At 53.9% G+C, this 16,088-nt stretch overlaps 1 protein-coding gene across 1 annotated transcript in view; it reads left to right on the forward strand.

The window, feature by feature from the left end:
• ADAMTS2 (ADAM metallopeptidase with thrombospondin type 1 motif, 2) overlaps positions 1-16,088 on the forward strand; it is a 231,514-nt gene that overhangs the window by 166,230 nt on the left and 49,196 nt on the right. Inside the window, exon 5 of the mRNA XM_011976872.1 lies at positions 15,797-15,953. Within this exon, the coding sequence (XP_011832262.1) occupies positions 15,797-15,953 (157 nt within the window). The remainder of the gene's footprint in view (positions 1-15,796; positions 15,954-16,088) is intronic.

The raw sequence follows: 16,088 nt of genomic DNA on the forward strand, positions 1-16,088 counted from the left end.
GGAGCTTGCAGTGAGCTGAGATCCGGCCACTGCACTCCAGCCTGGGTGACACAGCGAGACTCCGTCTCAAAAAAAAAAAAAAAAAAAAGAGTTTAATTGAATAATGCATAAAGAGAAGCTTCCACCATGACCAAGTAGGGCTTATCCTAGGAATGTGGAGATTGTTTAATATCAGGAAATCTATTCATACAGTTCATCACATCAGTTCCCAAATGACAAAACTCATCCTCTAACAAATACTGTGTGAAGGGCTTATGTGTGGGAAGTGCTGTGCTGGGAATATTCCCTGGCAGGGTCCCTGTCCTCAGGGGACCACTTCCAGAAGGGCGATCTAGACAAGGAAACAGTTGTACCAGGGCTCAGGGCTGGATGGAGGAGATGCGGGGCAGGCATCTTTCCTTACAAGGTCAGGAAAAGCAACAGGAGGAAGTGACCGTTCCATCCCGACCTGAAGATGGTCCAGTGAAGTGACCAGCACAGAGATGCTCTGAGCTCACAGGCTGGGAGGGGAGGGAGGGCACCTGAACCCAGAGGGAGGAGCACAGGGACAGGAAGAGCAGACCCAATGCCAAAGACGCCGGAAGGAGCAGATCGCAAGAAGCAGAGCAGATCTGCATCGCCCGCCAAGGGGTCTGGCTTGCCCATGAGGGCAGCTTTAAGCAGAGTGACACGATCCCATGTGCACTTCTGAGAATATCACCGGCTCCTGTTGGCCAGGTGTGGTGGCTCACGCCTGGAATCCCAGCACTTTGGGAGGCCGAGGCAGGCGGATCACAAGGTCAGGAGATGGAGACCATCCTGACTAACGCGGTGAAACCCCTTCTCTACTAAAAATACAAAAAAATTAGCCGGGCATGGTGGCGGGCGCCTGTAGTCCCAGCTACTCGGGAGACTGAGCCAGGAGAATGGCGTGAACCCGGGCAGGGGAGCTTGCAGTGAGCGAGACTCCGTCTCAAAAAAAAAAAAAAAAGATCGCTGGCTCCTGTGTGCAGAAGTGGCAGGTGGAAGCAGTGACTTAGGAGACAGTCACTGCCATCAAATGGGGGATGATGGCAGCTGGACTGGGACCGTGCCTGGGTGCAGGGATACAGGAGGACAGAGGAGGTCACTTCGAGAGGATGTGGCACTACGTGAGTGAAGGTGGAGAGACACTCAGCGGGGTAGATGATGGTATCAACCCCTGAGATCGGGGAGCACAGGAGGGAAGCTGAAGAGGTCAGCTGAGATGTTGTTAGAGGTGCCTGGTGCCATCCCAGCGAAGGAGGCCAAGAAGAGGTGGGTGTGGGTCTGGAGCCCTGCGGAGGTCTGGAGCTGGGGGTAGCAGAAGCAACTGCAGGCATGAGGAGCTTGCTGCCTGGGGGGGTGCCTGGGAGAGAGGCCCCAGGGCTCCCGTGTTGAAGGCTTCGGCAGGGCAAGGGCATGACGGCCCCATAGCCCCTCACAGGGCACTCCTCCTTTTAAAAAACCCAGAAAACTGGTAACAGAGGGCAACAGGACAACCAAGATTGTATTTAAAGATGGAAAAAGCAGCACATTTCCCTAAAAGTGTTCTGCACAGCGAATTCTTAGGATATGAGTAGATGTTACAGAGGACTATAGAGGGTTCCCAAGGTCAAAGAAGTCTGGAAAGTGCTGGTAAAACAAAGGCAGATGGGCATGCCTGGGGGGGAAATTTCCCGTAGACTTTCCTGTGGACGTGTGCACGGTGCACCCCCAAGAGCCAGAGCAGTCCAGGTGGTCTCTGAACACTTTCTCCACGGAAGCTTCTTCCTCGCCAAATCCACAGCCTGCCGAACCTGCTTCGGGGAGCGCTGCCCTGGAGAGAGTCTTGGAAACAACGACAACAAAAGACCCATAAACTAGTCACTGTGGTTCTGAAAATCCTACATAGTTTTATGTGACATGAAGCTAATATTGGAAAAGAGCAGAGACAAATTCTCATTGTTTGCTGTTCATCATGTGTCGGGAAGACCTAAAAGAATCCGTGGGGCAACCTGTCGAGTTAGGAGAGGAGTTTGGTGATGTGGCCAAATATAAGACCACTGTTTAAAAAGTCAATAGCTTCTGTGTGAACTGGGGAAAAAAAAAAAAAAAAAAAAAGCCTTGGTAGTAGGGAAAACAGGGAGAGAAAATTTCCATTATGGTAGTAACGAAAAATGTATAATACCTGGAATAGTCCTGACAAGACAGACGAAGGACCCATTGGAAGGAAATTGTATGTGATTAATGATAGGAAGAAAGTGATCATAAATGAAGACATAAATGCCGTCTTCATGGGAAGCTGGGTGTAATCGAGAGGTTGACCTTTCCCAGACTCATAGCTGGACGTGTTAGGAAGTAACTCTAAGTGCCATCTAGGAGCACGCACGGTCAGGAATGGCTGAGACAGGTGTGGAGCCCAAGCAAGCAAGAGACTTCCTCCAAACATCTTGTGAAGTGAAGGTAATTAAAATAGGGCCGTATTTGCATAAAGTTTCACAGACAGTTCAGTTGAATAAAATAGTTGAAAATACCCCTCTTACAAATAACCTAACGTGATAAACACAGGATGCTTATTGCGTTATGAATAAATATAACATAAATTTAATAAATAGGAAATTAAATTATCATATGCCAAATAGAAGCCAGTACAACATTCAACTATTTAAATCACACAAATCAAGAAGAAAATATTGGTTGTCAAGAGCTTTCTAAGCATAAGTCCAATTGAAGGAATTGTAAGGGGGAATATAGATATATTTGAATAAGTGTAATACAAAACTTCTGTCAAAAAACACAATGAAAAGGCAAATGACAAGCAGGAAAAACATTTGCAATGTGACAAATATGTCTTAATCTATAAAGACTTCCTCTAAATCATAGGGAAACAAAATTGGCAAGGGAAGGAAACAAAGAAAAAAATCCAGGTAGCTAAGAGAAAACCCATATGGAAAAGTATCTAACTTTACTGTTAAAGAAATAAATAATACACCATTTATAAAGCACCAACTCGGTCAAGATGAAGAGGGATTTATGGCTGGGTGAATGAAGCATGCACACTCTTTCAGTATGAGTACAAATATTCCAAGGAAATGTAGCGCTATTTATCTTGAAATGCAGTCTTGCTCTGTTGCCCAGGCTGGAGTACAGTGGTGCGATCGCAGCTCACTGCAACCTCCACCGCCTGGGTTCAAGCGATTCTCCTGCCTCAGCCTCCTAAGTAGCTGGGATTACAGGTGCCTGCCACCACACCCAGCTAATTTTTTGTATTTTTAGTACAGATGGGGTTTCACCAGGTTGACCAGGGTGGTCTCAAACTCGTGACCTCAGGTGATCTGCCCGTCTCAGCCTCCCAAAGTGCTGGGATTACAGGCACAAACCACCGTGCTCGGCCTTTAAAATGTTCTTGATGTTTGCCCCCAAACATTAATTTCTATGACCCCAGACATTCATTTCTACAATTCTGTTCCAAAGCAGTAATCCCAGCTGTGGACCAAGTTTTAGGAACAAGACAAGGGTCATGGCATCATCTCTCATGTAAACAACAGCAGACAACCTGTATTGTCCAATGATAGTGGTCTAGTTAAGTAATGATAAACCTGTGTGGTAGAATATTAGGCTGCCACAGAATTGCATTCTCAAAGCATGTTTAATGGCATCGGGAAATGGTTACAGTCTAAAGTCGTTTGTTGTTTGTTTGAAAAGCAGGATATCGGTTTTCCATATGATCTCAATTTGGTGTACAAACATATTTACAGAAAAGACTGGAAGGAACACATCAGATGTGGACAGGATTTGTCTCTGGGCAGTAGGCCAATTAATTTTCATTTTCTTCTTTGTACTTTACTGAATTTTTAAAATTCAACACGATGAGCATGGTTGTTATTATTATTATTATTATTGTTATTATTATTATTTTAAGAGATGGGCTCTAACTCTGTTGCCCAGGCTAGAGTGGATTGTGCAATCATAACTCACCACAGCCTCTGTCTCCTGGGTTCAAGGGATCCTCTCATCTCAGCCTCCCAAGTAGCTTGGACTGCAGGCACACATCCCCACACTCGATTAATTTTTTTTCTTTTTTTTTTTTTCGGTAGAGACAGGGTCTCACTATGTTGCCCAGACTGGTCGTGAACTCCCGGTCTCAAATGATTCTCCTGCCTCTGTCTCCCATAGCACTAGGATTACAGGTGTGAGCAACTGAGCCTGGCCCAACATGTTTCTTTTATAAACAAAACTGCATTTTAAATTTATGAAATTTAAATTTTTAAATGATTTTTAAAAAATCATTTAAAAATGGTAGGATCCAAATGATGCCGTTTAACTGAATTCAGCACTCTGGAGAAAGGTCTCCGATGGCACGCCACAGGGCTCTGTCACGCTCAGTCCTTTATTTCTGATTTGAATGAAGACATCAAAGAGAATTCATGCTTTCCCTTGGCACCTCATCTCTGCAGTGGGCTGGGGAGGATTAATGAGGTTTCTGTGTTCCACCCTATGGGCACTATCTTACGTTTCCTGTGGCTGGGGCAGAGGACCCACCTATAGTGGGTCCACCTGAAGGAAATGAGAAATCTTGGAGTGAGGACGCAGGCTGCCACAGGTACGTGGTCACCCCTGCATGGGAAGCCCATGCCCCTGAGTTAGCAGGCACTGCCCTCCTGGCCAGGGCCTCCCTGGCCCCTGCCCCTCATGCGCTGTGTCTGCAGAGGCTCTACTTTGCTGGGGCCATGCTGGTGCCCCTCTTTCCCTGTTGGCAGAGTCGGGAATGGGGCAGTGGGCAGGAGACTGGTTGTCAGGTGCAGCCTGCTCTTCCCAGGGACAACATGGGGACACGTGCAGGCCCTGGGGGTGCTGAGATCCACAGCCAGCAAAGCAGGTCAGCTCAAGCCCATGGGGGGCACTGGGCAACTTCTGTGACACCAGGTGCAAAGAGAACAGAGAGGACATAGGTGAACCGAGGCTGGCCTTGCTTCCGCCTCCTCCTGGGAAGGGGCTTGAGAACGGATGGCGGTGAGGGATTGGAAGACAGAACTGGAAGGTGGACACATGCTTCCAGAGCTAACTCCAGATGGAGTCTGCTCACCCCTGGCCCCAAGGGCTCAGTGGACCAGCAGCTGAGGAGGCAGGAGAGAGGCAGTGCTGAGTTATGAGGGGTGTGGGGCCCAGGCCACCCCAGTGCCTGTCCCCAGGACCCTCAGCCTAACTTGGAGGACAACCCACAGCCCGTCCCTCTGTCAGACCCTAGAGATTAAGGGACGACTGGCCTCCTGGAATGTTCTGGAACATTCTAGCATTCTGGGCCTTTTTTTCCTGCTCCTAACTCATGCCGGCCCAGAGTGGCGCTCAGCAAAGCCCACCGCATACTCTGCCCACCTTTTTCTGCCTGGCCCTATCCCACCTGCCTCCTAGAAGCCTCCTAGATCCAGCCTAGGAGGCAGTGATGGGGTTAGGGGACGCCAGCTCCCATGGGGTCTGCTGTGGCCCGGGGATCTCAGGAGCCACCGGTTGGTCAGGTGAGTGTGGACTGCCAGAACAGCCGGGGCCTGCCCGCTGCTGTGCTCTCCTTTGGAGGGTTCCGGGCTGTGAGAGGGGAAGTGAGCCAAGGTTGTGAATCCTCATTGCTTTGGGTTGGACCCACTGCAAAAGTGCAGGAAATAGCAGAGTAGAGGAGGTGGCGCTGCTGGGGCTGGGCTGAAGGCTTTGGGTAGAGGGCACAGCGACCAGGAAAACGGGTGCTGGTCCTGGGCCCCGGCTGACTCAGCGAATGCGCCGTGGGCCACAGGGCTTGGGAGCAGCATCTGTGGGACAAGAGGATCCATCTGCCGTCCCCAGGTGGCCAGGGGAGAGGCCATCCTGGGGAGCAGCAGCACACAGTGCACCTCAATGCCAGAGACCTGGCTGTTTTCTTTTTCCTATTTCAAACCCATCACAGACCAATACTTCCGTACCATACATTGTAAGTGAATTATTGAGAAAAGTAGATGTGACCCAAACCGAGGTATCCAGAAACTCTAGCTCTGGGTTTTTATTATTAAATTCTGTGGACATAAACTCAACCCATCCAATTGCTATGAAAGTTTCTAGTTTCTGTACTTATCTCAGTGTGGACTGGAACAGTTTGTGTCCACCAGGCACAGCCTTCACTTTGCATAGCATTGGGGGAGGCCCTGTTTTCAGGTCTGTGAGGTATGGAGTGGATGCGGGAGATGTATCCTGCTGCCCCCAAAGCATCCGGCCAGCCCAGAGCCTCTGGCCTCCTGAGCAGCTGCTGTTGAATCCCAGGAAGGTACATGAACGAGGAGGGAAGAGGAGCCCTGTGTCCGGGCAGTAGAGCAGCAGACAAGACAGCGACGGAGTAGTGAGCACTGGCAAGGCATACAGCAGGGTGGCAGGCAATAGGGGACCATGGATGGAGCGGCCAGGATGGGGACTTCCTAGCCAAGAGCTGGGGGGCAAAAGGCCCAGCTCCTGCGTCCAAGGAAACAGGCTCTGCTTGCTCACAGAGATGCACAGCCAGGGCTGCTCGATGGGGCTCTGGGGACAAAGTTTGGCACATGGTGAGGATGAATTCTGATGAGCTGCTCTTCAAGGAACCACAGGCTTCCTGCCAAGGAACAAGGCCCCCATCTCTGGAAGAATTCTAGCATGGCAGAACCAAGGCATCAGGAGGGGGCTAAGCTGTCCCTGCCACGGTGGAGGCAGACTCTGGGGGCTGTGAGACCGTGACCCAGACTTGAGCAGAAAGTGGCCCAGGCATTCAGTTCCTCTTATTCATCCCAAATTGTGACAGAAATAGACCAGCTCCCCGCCTGCCGCTCCCCCATCACCTGCCGCTCCCCCATCGCCTGCTGCTCCTCCATTGCCTGTCCCCCCGGCCTCACCAGGCTCCAGTGGGGATAAAATTGGTAGCACTTGTTTGAGTGACATGTTGTTTGTCTTCTAGCTTATGAGAAGCCTCTGAGTTATCTCAAGTTTTTCCTAAAACAACATTTTTCTCCATTTCTTAAAAAAAAAAAAAAAGCAGAAGAAAAGAGATGATCTTATTTTATACAATATGCCACCAGCCAGGGGGCAGAGCGTCGGCAACACTTGAGGTTGCATAGCAACTGGCTTTTCAATTGATTTTTTGAGAAGGTACCAAAGCTACTCAACTGTTCTCATTTTAAATATTTCCTAGGATGATGAAAATCAAAGCAAATGGAAATCAGAGACTTGGGGACCATCAGAGAAGGACATAAAGTGTCTTGTTACAAAAAACCAGGTCAAGACAAAGTGTGGAACGCTTGTTGGAATTTTTCAGCATTGGAGGTGAAAGGTCTGAGAAATTTTGCATGTGAGTCTCCTAGTGGAAAGCAAGAGAAGAGAGGTGCTGAGGGCGGGGGCTTGGTGTGCCCACCCACCCACCTGTAGGGTAGAGTGGCCCAGCCGTGGTGCAGGAAGGCTAGGGAGTGAAGGTCTGGGGAGGATATATCAACGGCCCTGGGGATCTGAGACAGGGGGCGAGGTGGGGAGCACACCCCGTGCCTCGTCCCAGGGACAGTCCCCTGTCCTCCTGAGCATCTGGGTTCCAACCCCCAACCTGATAGGGGTGCAAGGCATGATGGCCCACCCAGGTCATCCTCAATCCACCTCCTGACCCAAACCTACCTGGGTCCAGAGAACTAGGAGGCACTAGGGCTGGACACTGCCCTCGGGAGGTGTCTTCTGTTTGGACTGCAATAACAAAAACACCTTGGACTGGGTAATTTACAACCAATGGAATTGTGTTACTCACTGTTCTGGGGGCTGGGAAGTCCAAGAGCAGGACACCAGCAGAACTGATGTGTCATAAGGACCCATTCCTCCTAGAGGGCACCTTCTAGCTGTGCCCTCACATGATGGAAGGGTGAACAGGCTCCCTCAGGCTTCTTTTGTAAGGGCGCTAATCTCATTTATGGAGACTCCACCCTCATGACCTAATGACCTCTCAAAGGCCACACTTCCTAATACCAGAACATTGGTTCTCAGATTTCAACCTTTCAAATGTGGGGAACACAACATTCAGATTCTAGCAGGAGGCCCCTCTCCTGGCTCCCCCCAGGCCTGCACCGGCTCATGCCTGGGAAGGCTCGAGTTGAGAATCCTGTTCTGGCAGCTTGGCTCTCTCTGGGAATAGCTTCCCAGGCTTTGGGGAGGACGGCTGGAAACAAAATGCTAGAACGATATGGGAGTTCTGGCAGAGAAATGAGGTGCACGCCTCCTGCCCCAGCTCTTGTTGTGGTTCCCTGTCATGATGAAATTTGATCTGTAAGCCGTGCCTAGAGCAAGAGACCTCCAGCCTTTGGGGAGTCCACATTGCACTCAGCTGGGGTGCACGGTAGAAGGTGCGCTCACGGAGCAGGGATGGTGGGACCCTGTCCCTGCCATTCATTCTGGCTTTGTCCATACTCGTGGGACCTTTGGTGAGCAATGTAACATCCTGGAGCCTTAGTTTCCCCCGTAACGGGGGTCTGTGAAACCCCAGCACACCACAGGAATGATGACAATCATAAAGGCGTTCATGCAAGGGACTGTTTGTAGAGCGTCTTCTGGGACAGGCACCGTCTGAAGCCCTTTACGTGACTTTCTGCCCTCACCCCCACAGCAACCCTATGGAGTAGTCGCTGTAACCATCCCCGTTTGACAGTGAGGACCCTGGCTCCAGGGGTTAAGCGGCCTGCCCGGGGCCACAGGCTGGTGGAGCCACTCTGCTCTGGGAGGAGGGGATGGACTCTGTGATCCCGCTGGTCAGGAGCGCCAGCTTCAGGTTCCTTGCCCTGGTCCCCTGAGGATCAGATGCTCCCAACCAAGAATGACTTTGCCACCCCTCCCCCTGACCCAGGGGACATTTGGCAGTGTCTGGAGAGACTTTTGGTTGTCACGACTAGGGGGAGGGTTCCACTGGGTTCTGGTAAGGAGAGCCCAGGGGTGCACTCAACATCCTGCCATGCACAGGGCGCCTGCCCCACCCAACAGGAATTATCTGGCCCCAAATGTCTGGAGTGCTGAGGCTGAGAAATGTACTCTGCTCACCTGAACCAACCTCCCTGCTGTCCTATCTCGCACCTGTTTGGGAGGCTGGTCTGAGGCAGGAGGGCCCCTCTGGGATGGGGACGGTTGAGAAGCTTTGCTGAAGCCACATCCCCTTGGGACATGAGCCAGCCCCAGCAGGTAGGCCAGTCCCCGGGGACTGGTGTCATACTCCATCTGTATCATCAGCACGGCAGAGACAAGGACAAGGAACGCTTGTGGGTGCTGACTGCACCCTGCCGGAACTGTCTTGGGTGGAATCCCCCAGCTCCAAGCTTGGAGCTGCAGTTGTGCCCATTTTGCAGGTGGGGACAAGTAAGGTAACTGGCCAAGAACAGAGCAGATGAGATATTTAGACCGGGCCTAGGGCTGCCCAGGTGACCCCACCTGCCGCCTGCAGTGGCCTCGGTTGAGCCTTGGTCCGGTAGCGGCCTGCGGGGCTGGCTGAGCGCGCCTTGCCCAGCAGGCAGAGCCTCCTGGCGGGGCGGGCGCGGTTCCAACGGAGACGGCCTCCAGGCTGCGCATCCCCATCCCGGCTTCCTCCCACGTCTCCTTGACTGAAGGAGGGAAGGGCATAAATAATTCAGTTCATTCCAGAGCAAACAATGGAAATGTGGGAGAGCAATGATGGGAACAGAACTTTTTGCTCAGGTGGTAATTGATGTATTTAGGGTGAAACCCAGAGGCCGTCTCGGGGCCGCCGGGGCTCCGGGAGCCCGGGTGCGGCCGCGGTGTCCGCTCAGGGTGCGTCCCCGGCCCGGGCCCCCGTTCTCGCGGCAGCAGCGCCACCTGGTGGCCGCTCGGGCCCGGCCTTTGCCTCGCGCCCCGCGCGGGGGGCTCCCACCCCCACCTCTATGTGGGGCTTTGGGGAGTCCCTTCAGTTGTCTGAGACGCGGCTTGTCATCCGGAAGGTAGGAAAATAAGGTTGAAGTGAGATGTTGTGTGCCCAGCCTGAGCCTAGCGGGGCGCTCCTTGCGGGCAGTAACTTATTATTGGGGTCAGCATCTGCGGGGCAGCCCTTCTGGCTCACTTCCCCAGGCCTCTGAGAACACCCCCACCGCCGGCCCCGCCCTCCCTGCCCAGCCTGGCTCCCAGGGCGCTTGGGTTCGTTCCTTCATTCCTGTGTTCCCTCCTGGTCACTAAGCACCCAGCAGCCAGGGCCCTCTGGCCACATTCGCTGCCTCATCCTGGCATGGAGAGCAGAAGCTGAGATTGCTCTGAGCAGGGCTACTGAGGGCAGGTGTGGGCCAAGGCTGCGGCACAGACTCGTGCCCAGCATCTACCCAGCCCTCAAGGAGCTTAGGCTTTAGTGGCTGAGAGGCCAGTGACAGCAACAGGCATATCCCCAGTAGGTGCCCCATCTGGCAGGTGACCGACTGCACCCAGGAGAGGGGAGCAGGCAGGCAGCTCAGAGCCAGGGTCACGCGGCCAGGATGGGAGCTGGGGCTTGGAGCTGGACACAGCCCACTTGCCCACCCAAGGCCCGCAGGCTCCCTAAGCTTCTGGCTGTTCCCCGAGGCCCGTGGGGTTACCCAGACTCCTGCAGGCCGGGCCTGAGGTTCAGGGACCCGCAGTGTTTCTTCATCCTTGCCCTGGCCAAGACTCCTGACAGCCCTGGGGAGCGTTCAGCAAAGTGACCTTCTGACCCAAGGTGAGGGCCATCAAGCTCTTGCCTCGCTAAGTCCCTCAGATCTGCCCTCTCCACCTCATGGTGGGATCACTGAGCCTTTCATGCACGTCCTCAGACCCCTTCCAGCCCAGGCCAGGGGAGCCAAACAGGCTGAACCCGGAGGAAACACCATTCTTCTTGGGACCAGGCTCCTGACACTGCTCTGGGAGGACCCCAGGGGCCTGGACAAGTGTCTGCTTCCTGCATCTGGGCAGCTCTGTGAACCAGCATAGCAAGGAGGGTCTCCAGGTGGATAGAGGTGGGCGCTCATGATGGCCAAGGAGGACCCTGCACATGGGAAGAGCCAGCCTGGGCCAGGGCCCCAAAGCACTTGGGCAGTGGAGCCCACTTGGAAGCCCATGTCTGCAGCGGTCGATGTCACATCCAAACAGGTGGCAGAGCCCTCCATGAGGGATGACCTCTGTCCTGGGGCCCCTGTGGAGGGTCCGATCAGCCTCCCAGGAAGCTCTTCTGTTCCCATGCTCTGAGCTAGGGTCAGCCCACACAGGACTCCTCCTGCATCCTGGGCTGGGTGGGCCCCTGGACTCCATCCACAGCTTGACTGCAGGCTGCTCTGGCCTGGCTCTTCTGGGGTCCCCAGGCTGGAGCTGGGAGTTCTGGGAGCCGCTGCCGCTATGAAGCGTGTGCCCTCAGAGGCCCTGCCTCACTCAGGAGGTGGATCCTGCAGCTACCATGCAGCCCCAGGGTCTAGAAATGTCCATCCACAGTCATACAGCACCATCTACCGCCCCCTGCTCTGGAGGGTGGGTGCCCGCGGCTGCCCGGGGAGAGGACTGGCTGCCCTGTAAAGCCCCTGGCTGGTCCTGTGGCCACCCCCTTGCAGAGCCTGGGCTGCTACTCCCCAGGAGCACCATGGCCCGAGGGGCTCACTCCTGGTCCCCACGTCAGCACAGCTGGGAACAGGTGGAGTCACACAGACAGACTTTCTTAGAGGAGCCGCGCAGAGCCGAGCAGGCAGCCAAAAGTCAGGTGCATTCAGGACTGGGAGGGACGCAGACGACCGCGGTGAGCTGGTGAAAGAATCCTCAGTTGAAACAAGCAACGCAGCCTCCCTCAGTTCTGGAGGAGATCCATGCATGAGAAATGTGTGTTTCCTCCTCCTCACTCAGGGGAAGCACAGTTCCCATGCTCAATACAAGCAAGGGTGCAGGATGGTGGGGGCTGGGGTGCCCCAGGCAGCAGGGACCCATCTGGCCTCCTGCATGCAGGCCAGGTGGCAGAGGAGCAAAGGAGGTCGCATCCCAGCAGGTGGTCCCGCTGGAGCCCAAGTGACCCACAGGAGAGCTCCCTGCATGTCAGGCTAGTATCCTTTGCTGGAGATCTCAGCAGAGAGACCTGAGCTTGGCTCTTCCCCCTGGATTCTGACTTCTCCCGCAGCGAGGGCCTTGCCCTGTCCACGGCCAGCCCAGACTTCCCTCCTGGGCTGCAGACCTGTCCAGCTGCCCCGATGTCTCTGCCTGGACATCAGTTTCTTTCTGTGAGGAGTCCTTAGAGGCATGCAGAACCCAAGGCTGCCCGTAGCTCTCATGGAGTGGAAGGAGTGGGTGGAGGGAAGGGGGCTCTGGGGGGCATGAGCAGGAGTTTGCGGATGGTTGCTTTGGGTGCTGCCACCAGGCAAACCCACTTCAGCCAGTTTTCAGTCCTTTCGAATCTGTGCTCCATGAGGCCTAACGTGGGCCCCCACTAACGCTTGGGACTGATCACCCACAAGGGCTGCACCCCCAGAAGTGGGAGAGCTCCCAAAGCAAAACTGCCCAGCTCTTCCCCACGAGCAAGCTGGCCAGGACAGACATTGCCGTGACTGTGTTCCAGGCACTGCGGACCCCACGCTTTTCCTCTGGAGCTTGTCGTCCCCTTCCCGGGCCTCCGCTTCTGCCTTGCTACCAATCCCCAAAGCCAGAGACTGGTGCCGTCTCTGCCTCCTTGTTCCCATCCTGCAGCCCTGATGCCTCTTAGCTCCTGCCGCAGGTCCTGACCCTCCTGACACAGCACCAGCCACACCTGCATGCATCTCAGTGCCACACTGTCCCCTTCTATCCCCACGCCTTCCTCACTGACCCAAAGGGCTTTTTTAAGAATGCACACAGCCCTTGCCCTAGTCTCTGGGCACAAGGTCAGTGTCTGGGCATCATGGGCATCCCATAGCCCTTGAGTGCTCCAGACCCAGCAAGGACAAGATCTCTGTCCCTGGGCTCCTCTGTGCCCGTCAGCGATAGGCCGGTACCTTGGAAATGTTGGGACATTGCAGAGAGAAAGTACAAGCAGCTCCATGGCTTGTCAGTTAAAATCCCAGTGGCAGGTTGAGTCCTGGGGTACCTGGACACTGAGGTAACTTTCTCCTCTACTTCTTGGGGTGCCCCCTACTGGGACCCAGGCTCCCAAGGTCCAGCACACTCATGTCTTCTAAAGTCCTGCCTTCCAGGGTTCCCCTGGCCCCAGTGCAGCTTCCCCTCCCTGTGCCCATGCACCCCAGCCCACCCGCTGTTCCCTCCTCAGGGAGTCTCCTCAGAACCCCAAAGCCAGAAGGGGGTCGTAGACCCCTTTAGCTCTGGACCCTGCAGTACAACCCCCTTGGGGTTGGAGAACGAAAATGGCAGACTGCCTTCTTAGAATGGGCCAAGAACAAAGCAAGGCAAAAACAAAAACACAAATCAATATTTCAATAAATTATCTTGCCGCAGCAGCAAGATCACTTTGGCTGCTAAGAGGGGCTGGGAACCCGGGCTGAACCACAGAAGCCAGCATCTGGGAGGGGAGAGGTGACTGGCCAGAGTGGATCCAGTCTGCAGGGATGTGGAGAAGCGGCTGTCCACTGCAGGGCTCTTATTCCAGGGTTCTGGCATAAGGCGGTGATGGGCGGGGGGATGCGTTGTTTTGTCTGCATAACTAATTTTAATTTGAGCCAGTGTTTACTACTAGGTAGATGTCTGTAAAATCCAGATTTCACGACTGACCTGAGAAATCTGATCCGGCGGCTCTGGGCCTCTGTTCCTGCCGGCACTGGGCGGATGTTGCTCCCTTCAGCTGTGCCTGGGCACCTGGGTTTGCCACAGTCCTCACCACTCCTTATCACCCCCCACCGACTCTATTCTAATAGGGAGATATTCCTCTGTACCCTTTCTCCTTCAAAACTGGGAAAACACAAGATGGACTTACTTTTCGTGCAACCAGCCTGCCTCTTTGACTTGTCACCCGCCTTGCTCCTATAGGCACTTGGGTTTCCAGTGTCCTCCCAGTACTCCCCACAAGCCCACGCACTAGGATGGCGGACCTCCCTGCATACCCCCAGCCTGCCTGCTCCCAGCCTGCCTCAGCCTGGCTCCTGCCACGGCTCTGTCCTACCCGATGGCCTCATTCCTGCCTCTGGGCCTGATATTGGGGCATGTCTTTCTGGCCGGACTCTTCTGGAACTAACTGGTTTCCTGTCCTGGACAGGACACCAAATGCCCTTTGGTGTTTGTTTTGTTTTGCGTTGTTTTGTTTTGTTTTGTTTTGTGATGGAGTCTCACTCTGTTGCCCAGGCTGGAGGGCAGTGGTGAAATATCGGCTCACTGCAACCTCCGCCTCCCAGCTTCAAGCGATTCTCCCGCTTCAGCCTCTCAGGTTGCTGGGATTACGCCACCAAGCCAGACTAATTTTTGCATTTTTAGTAGAGACAGGTTTTCACCGTGTTGGCCAGGCTGGTCTCAAACTCCTGACCTCAGGTGATCCTCCCACCTCAGCCTCCCAAAGTGCTGGGATTACAGGTGTGTGCCACTGCGCTCAGCTAACTTTTTGTTATTTATACACACAAAGAGAAATATGTGGTTCTACTTATATTTATGCAAGAGATATATTTATGCAAGAGAAAAAACACTTGCATACGTAGCTACCAAGGAATGCACATCTCTATTTTATGGCCAGATAAATCCTTAAAGGGGAAAGGAACACGCCCAGGACTCAGAGGGACTGTTGGTTCTCTTGGAGGGAACTACTTCGGTGTTTGGAGTCTATGGTGAGAACAGAAACCAAAATGATGCTGTGAGAATTGTGGAGGAAAAAAGGAAGGGCGCCGCTCACAGAAGCCTTGCTTTTGAAACGATACTGTACACGTCTTATTTAAGGAGGAACTTTAGGGTGCTGAGTTGAGTATAGATTTTGGTTTCAGGCTTCTTCGGATCCGATCTCAATTCTTCTACTTCCTAGTTTCGTGACGCGGGCAAGCTGCTTAACTTCTCTGAGTCTCAGTTTCCTGTCCAGGACAGCTTTCTTCGTCCTGAAGTCAAATTGAGAGTGCCTGCGAATGTCACGGTGCAGAGAGGGTGTGCAGGACGCACGGTCCCGAGGCCACCCTGGCTGTCAGGCGTATGTCATGATACAAAATGGAATGGGATGATTCCCAGTGGCTCCCCGTGTGTGGTTCCTGTGGGAATCATCTGTGTATGCCCCTGTTCTTGATACAGCTGTTTTTCTATTAGTTTGGTGCCAAAGTCCTTGACATTACTTTTAATGGCAAAACTGCGATTACCTTTACACCAACCGAATATGTCAGTTGCAGTTTCTTTTCCTGCCCTGCGTTGGTTTCTGCAAGTACCTTCACGTGGGCGGAACATGGAAAGTGATCGCCCGCTTCCTCTGGCCTTGCACACCACACTGGGATCTCCACCTCCCCTGCCACGGACCCTCCCAGAACTGTGAGCTCTTTGGGGTGAGGTCCACATGGCATTTGCCGTCTGTGGAGGCCTTGCACGGAACAGGTGCCTCACAGAACACACACAGGGACTTCTGGAAATGGGGTAATGGGGGGACTATGCGAGGCCTTAGATGACCTAGGGCTTGGCTTCCGCATCTCACCTGAAAACTGCGGTGACTTTGTGTGGAAACTCATGCAGGTGAGTGTGACTGGGGAACCTTTTCTTCCATGTCGAAGAATGGAGCCCAGTGGGAACAGGTCCCGAGAGTGACCGGGCCGGGCCTTTGTACCACGTGGACCAGATTCCCAGTGGACGGGGTCTGTCAACACTGCAGACTGCTCGGCCCGCTACTGGGCCACCAGGCGCCAACCCCTCTCTTCCATTTCTCTCCATCCCCCTGCAGTCCATGAGCCTCATCGAGATCGGGAACCCCTCTCAGAGCCTGGAGAACGTCTGCCGCTGGGCCTACCTCCAGCAGAAGCCAGACACGGACCACGATGAATACCACGATCACGCCATCTTCCTCACACGGCAGGACTTTGGGCCCTCTGGCATGCAAGGTGAGCCTCACCCACGCAGGGCCACAGAGGCATGAAATGGAAATAAGCCCCTGGCCGTGCAGGGGGTCCTGGGAGCCTTGGCCCAGCCCAGGGAAGCGTGTCAGGGCAAGGAAGGCTGTGGCCACCTTAGCTGGG

This window comes from Mandrillus leucophaeus, unplaced genomic scaffold (genome assembly GCF_000951045.1).
Source record: "Mandrillus leucophaeus isolate KB7577 unplaced genomic scaffold, Mleu.le_1.0 Scaffold170, whole genome shotgun sequence".
NCBI classification, from domain to species: domain Eukaryota; kingdom Metazoa; phylum Chordata; class Mammalia; order Primates; family Cercopithecidae; genus Mandrillus; species Mandrillus leucophaeus.